At 38.9% G+C, this 6,000-nt stretch overlaps 1 protein-coding gene across 2 annotated transcripts in view; it reads left to right on the forward strand.

The window, feature by feature from the left end:
* The window catches only part of EGF (epidermal growth factor), an 89,219-nt gene extending 83,576 nt beyond the window's left edge, over positions 1-5,643 (forward strand). Inside the window, exon 24 of one of the 2 annotated variants that reach the window (XM_043513075.1) lies at positions 2,754-5,643. In XM_043513075.1, the coding sequence (XP_043369010.1) occupies positions 2,754-2,980 (227 nt within the window). In that variant the 3' untranslated portion in view covers positions 2,981-5,643. The remainder of the gene's footprint in view (positions 1-2,753) is intronic. The other variant, XM_038401050.2, reaches the window with a different exon arrangement.
* The last annotated feature ends 357 nt before the right edge of the window (positions 5,644-6,000 follow it).

Genomic DNA, 6,000 nt, shown 5'->3' on the forward strand with positions numbered 1-6,000 from the left:
ACCAGGCATTATCTGCGTTGTACAGATGGGGGAAGTCTGACCTTGGAAAAGATACACTAAATCAGTGGCAGTCCTGGCATGGAACCCAGGAGTTCCTGACGCTTGTGCTTTTTCATTTAGAGCATGCTGCCTTTCAGCTGTCAGCTGGATTCATTAACAGCTGACCAGGGCTGGATTTGAACTGGCAACTGATGGAGGAAAGGCTCCATGTACTGAACCAGTCCTCTCAGTGCTCATATTTAACTCATGTCTACAGCAATTATCAGGGAACCAAATTCTCTCTGCAACAATTTATAAACACACAGGACCAGATTTGCAAAGGTATTTAGACACCTAAAAATGCAGATAGACGCCTAGAGAGATTTTCCAAAGAGCCTGACCAGACTAGCATTTTTAAATCCTCCGATTTTCCAAAGCACGAATGTTGTGAGAGGTGGGGATTCTCGTGGTAGAACAGGAGACTGGGAGCTATGGCACCAGGGTTCTGTTCCCAACATGGCCTCCTATTTGATGAGAGCCCTTGATCAATTCATTTAGGGTAAAGTTCACCTCTATGCTAACAGGGATAGCAGACACCCCCAGTCCAGTTAAACTGCCAAGCTTCTGCTCTGTGGAAGGTTAGTCGTTGAGCAGTCATATTGAGAGTGAAGTGGAGATGGGCTTCCACATGGCTATTGTGGAGGTGGGTCAACTGTGGGTGGGATGGAGGAGGAGCAGTGTCATGGTGAAGGGGGCCCAAGGTCAACTGTGGGTGGGATGGAGGAGGAGCAGTGTCATGGTGAAGGGGGCCCAAGGCTATATGCATATTGTGGCCACAAACACTTAAGGAAGATGCGTGCAGAGCTGACAGCCCCACGTTCAGATCCTTTGTTGGAATATTGGCTGAAGGAGGACTGCAGAGCCGCCCTACATAATGCACTGATGGGTGGTGAATTCCACCCTTAATCCCTCTTCAATTAATTGTATAAAGCTTATTTATTCAGGCTGCTCATGGACAAGGTGAATTTACCCTTTGATTTCTCTAACTCAGTTTCTCCATCTATAAATGAGAATAATACTTAAATGCTTATCCATCTTTTTAAGTTGCTTTGATAAGCTTAGATGAAGGACTCTCTATGGCAGGGTGACCAGATAGCAGATGTGAAAAATCAGGACAAGGAGTGTGTGTGTGGGGTAATAGGTGTCTATGTAAGACAAAGTCCCAAATACTGGGACTGTCTCTATAAAATCGGGACATCTGGTCAGCCTACAAGCTGGGAACAGAGTAGTACCATTCATGATTATAGGCACAGCTAGTAGTATTGCCGAAAGACATGAATGCCTGACGCTTTCCATTATAAGACCCTGTTCTCAGCTGCTTATAACTTTGTCCAACTTCAACTATTTGGGCTGAAATTCTCCATAGCAGCTGTCTGCCTTAAGGTTGTGTGTTGTTTTGCTCATGTGAAAATGAATCCTAACACCATTTCCTTGAAGTGCTCATATTTCCATGCTTTATAGCAAGAATCTGGCCAAGTTATAAGTCTTTGAAAAATTGTTTCTCAAAATCTCAAGCTTTTTCCTCACTTCTGAATGCTTTCCTCTGGAACCTTTAATGTTCTTTTACCATAGGGTTTTATTCGTAATGATACATTTCCAGTTTTTTTGTTTCATATCCACTCCCTCTTAAGGTTCCCATGAGTTATTCAAGATAGTTAAGTCCCAAGCAGACTGTGAAGAGTTACAAAGTGATCTGACAAAACTGAGTGACTGGGCAACAAAATGGCAGATGAAATTCAGCATTGATAAGTGCAAAGTAATGCACATTGGGAAAATCTAATCCCAACTAATGATGGGTTCTAAATAAACTGCTAGCACTCAAGAAAGAGCTCTTGGAATCATTGTGGATAGTTCTCTGAAAACTTCAGCTCAGTGTGCAGCAGCAGTCAAAAACGCTAACAGAATGTTAGGAACTATTGGAATAGGGACAGATAATAAAACAGAATCAGAATGCCACTATATAATTCCATGGTGTGCCCACATCTTGAATACTGTGTCCAGTTCTGGTTGCCCTATCTCAAAAATGATATAATGGAACTAGAAAAGGTTCAACGAAGATGATCAAGAGTAAGGAACGGCTTCCATAAAAGGAGAGACTAAAAAGATTAGGGCTGTACAGCTTAGAAAAGAAACCATTAAAGGGGATATGATAGAGGTCTATAAAATCATGAATGGTGTAGAAAAAAGTGAATAAAAATAGCTGTTTATTGTTTCCCATGATACAAAAATCAAACGAACCAGGAGACACCCAATGAAATTAATAAGCAGCAGGTTTAATACAGACAAGAGGAAATACTATTTCACAAAATGCACAATTAACCTGTGGAACTCATTGCCATGGGATGTGGAGTCCAAAAGTATAACTGGGTTCAAAAAAGAGCTCGATAAGTTCATGGAGGATAGATACATCAATAGCTATTAGCCAGGATGGTCAGGGATGTAAGTAACCCCGTGTTTAGGGCAACCCTAAACCTCTAACTGGCAGAAGCTGGGAGAGGAAGACAGGGCTGGATCTCTCAAAAATTGCCCTGTTCTGTACACTCCCTCTGAAGCTCTGGCACTGTTGGAGAAAGGATACTGGGCTCAATGGACTAATGGTCTGACTCAGTATGGCTGCTGTTCTGTTCTGTTATGAATTTTCTTGCTTTCTTCTTCACCAGTTTTATATCCGTGTTCTCAGATGGCTCTGAGTAATATTTATCCATTTCGTCCAGCATATTCACAGCCTCAGCCTGCAACAAACAACAAAGCAGCACAGATGCTAGCAGAAGAGGAGAGAGAGCATAGCTGCCAGCAACATTTTCTCAATGGTAGGAAGCCTCAGCTTGGTGAAGCAGAGAGGAGCCCTCACCAGCTTCAGTGGAGCATCAGCCCCATTACTATGTTGGAAAGTGACCTTCACTCCCCAGCACCATCCAGCCTGTTAATGCAGCCTGATTAAAGGGTCCGAGAACTGAGCTGAAGCTGGGGTAGTATGAAACAGAAACTTACAAACTGAAGCAATATTTTTTCTTTAAACTGTACATTAAAAAAATAACTTGCCAGTCTTTCCTTATCATCTCTGCTTGGAAGCATTGCCGTGATGAATGTACCAGTGCTAAATATTCTATTACATTTTTAATATCCTGTAAAGGTCCTACTAATTACAGTACTTTGCAGCTAAAAGGACACTGATGAGAACTCACCCCAGGGGTGACCATTAGAAACAAACATCTTCTGAATGATTTTATTGTTATTTTTGGGTGTTTGCTTTCCTCATATACATTCAGAAGTCATGAAAAACTAGGTAACGGTAACCAGGATGATCATATGGAGAAACTGCAATTCTATAAACTAAGATGATGCAGTAGAATCAGATAAAATGGTTTCTTCATTAAAATACTACTCAGGGACGCTGTAGGCTGGAAGATCCTCTTCCCTATGCTAGTTTTATACCAGGGTACCTCCTTTGACTTCGGTGGAGTTATTCCTCATAGATACTTATGTAAGTGAGAGAAAATTGAGATTCTATACTTTTAAGATTTTGCTGAACCATAAGAATTTTTGTGTAAATGAGCATCAATTATATCCAACAAGGGAGATGTAGCCTCTGGGGAAAGTTATGTCATTTATAAATCTTTCTATCTAAAATCTTCAAAGTCCCTTCAGATCATGAAATGTTTTGTTTCTGGGTTGAGACAATGGGCCAGATTCTTCTCTGGTCTACCAGAATAAATGCACTGGAGTTATTCTCACTTTATACTGATGTGACAGAGTGAAATCTGGCTCATTATGATGGGTCTGGTGTATGGAAAGAGTTCCAACCATCTACCACATCAAATACACACGTTTTATAAAAAAATAGGAAAAAATCCAGTTTGGATTGATTTACACAAAACCGGTTTGTTTGTGCTGCCACATTAAATCCATGGGATTGATTGTAAACATATAAGAGGATTTATTTTTATCGTAGACATCCAAGCAGCTACAATTTACTTCTAATTATTTAATACCTAAGTAAAACTAAGGTTGTAAACTTAACAGTTGTAAAGCTCTGTTTTTTAGAGAGTTGTCACTTAGTTGCTTATGATTTCAAATTATTTGAATCCAGCTCATTTGAATTGCTGAGATTATTTTTAAAGTATTTGCAAATCAGCTATATTACTTATAGTATGAATATTCCCATGTGCATCTCCGCCCCTCTCATGCAGGCATCTATTTGCTCATCAGAATCAAACCTCCAATGTTTTTGAGGTTTGTCCTGCACTATTTATGGATCCTCATCTCTAATATCCACTGTTGCCCATCACTATTAATAGTGTTATAATTTCTTAATCTAGATAGCTGAAAATGTTATGAAATACATTCACATATATTTGCAATCCTTTTTTTAGAATTCTGCTAAAAAGGCAGGATATATTTCCCATTCACTTATTAAGTTTTGGGTAGTGATTGGAGAAGCAAGTTCTCTAAGCAGTTTCAGGGCCAGAATCTCCTTTCACTTACACCAGTTTTATACCTGGGTAACTCCACTGACTCCACTGGTGTAAGCAATAGGAGAATTGAGCTAGTGCTTTCAATGCAAAGTTATGAAACACATCTTTTATAAACTGTTCATAAACGTTAGATTTGTTTCATTTCTGCTCTGAAATATTCAAATGTGTTTGTAACTGCCATTAACATTAATTGCAATTACACCTACTCACATGAACAGATGAACTCCTCTCTTTAGACTGAAGTGATCTGAAGAGTGTTAGAACACTAAATAATATACAAGAGGGGACAACCCTTGTGCTGAAACATAAGTTCTCAATACGTAGATTGGACTGTAAAGTAAATAGCTAAACTTTGAACAGAGTAGAGATGGATCATAGTCTCCAAGTGTGGATTTGTATCTGAACCCAAACTTCCCAAGACTTTGCAGGGATATTTGTTTATGACAGTGATTTCGGTTTTCTCAGTATAAGAACAGAGGCCAGACAGACAAAAAGGTCCTGATTTAGCGAAGCACTTAGTCACATACTTAGGTTCCATTGACCTCAATGAGACTTAAGCATGTGCTTGAAGTCAAGCATGTACTTAGGTGCTTCCTTGAATCGGGATTGAAGGTTGGATCTAACCTTCCTCTGTCTTAAACTGTTCAGATTTTGAGTTTGGACCATCTCTAAAACAAAAGTGTTTCAAATGCCTTAAAAATTGTACAGTTTCAAATCCATGCTTCAGTCTTTCTGCCTTAGTTTTGTATGAAGTATCTCATTTCTAATTTGGTAGCTTTCACTGGAGAGTTTTGAAAGTCAAAAGTATACATTTTTACAGTGGGGGTACTGGTGACGATGACATTAACTCGTTTGTTTCCTCAACTCACATAGATCTAAACAAAAAATGCTTTTTAGTGCTAAAACCACAAGGAAAAGACGGATATATAAATATAATATATTTGGTTTACTTGTATGATTATAACCTTTGTGATTTATAAAATAAATAATTCCTAGCATTTCCATTGTTTTGATAGAACATAGCGCACAATAATGGCTTAGATTTAATACATGTCACATTTACTAATATGCCAAATGGGTAACCCATAGCTGCAAAAACTAATGTGTATGTACAGCATGCATAGATATGGTTCTTATCTGACTGTTTAAAGGATAATAATTTATTAGTGTAAATCCTCCTTACCTCAAGATTAGATCCCAGCCTTACTAGAGTATCAAGTAAGTGTTCAATGAGCAATGTGGGATTTTAGCTATACAACTCTCATAAGCAGTGAGAAGCTGCATGACTAATTCCTCATGTACTCTGCTGAATATTTACTCCTTTCTGTGCACACAAGAATGTTTCTAAAATGATCTTTCTAATTACATGTGTAGAAACACGACTGATGGTCTTAGGCTACATTTTCAAAGTGGTCCAAGGTGTTAGCCTAGGATTTACATTGAAGTTAATGGGAGCTGGTGAACTGGGTGTATAAAATCCCACATT

This window comes from Dermochelys coriacea, chromosome 4 (genome assembly GCF_009764565.3).
Source record: "Dermochelys coriacea isolate rDerCor1 chromosome 4, rDerCor1.pri.v4, whole genome shotgun sequence".
NCBI lineage: Eukaryota > Metazoa > Chordata > Testudines > Dermochelyidae > Dermochelys > Dermochelys coriacea.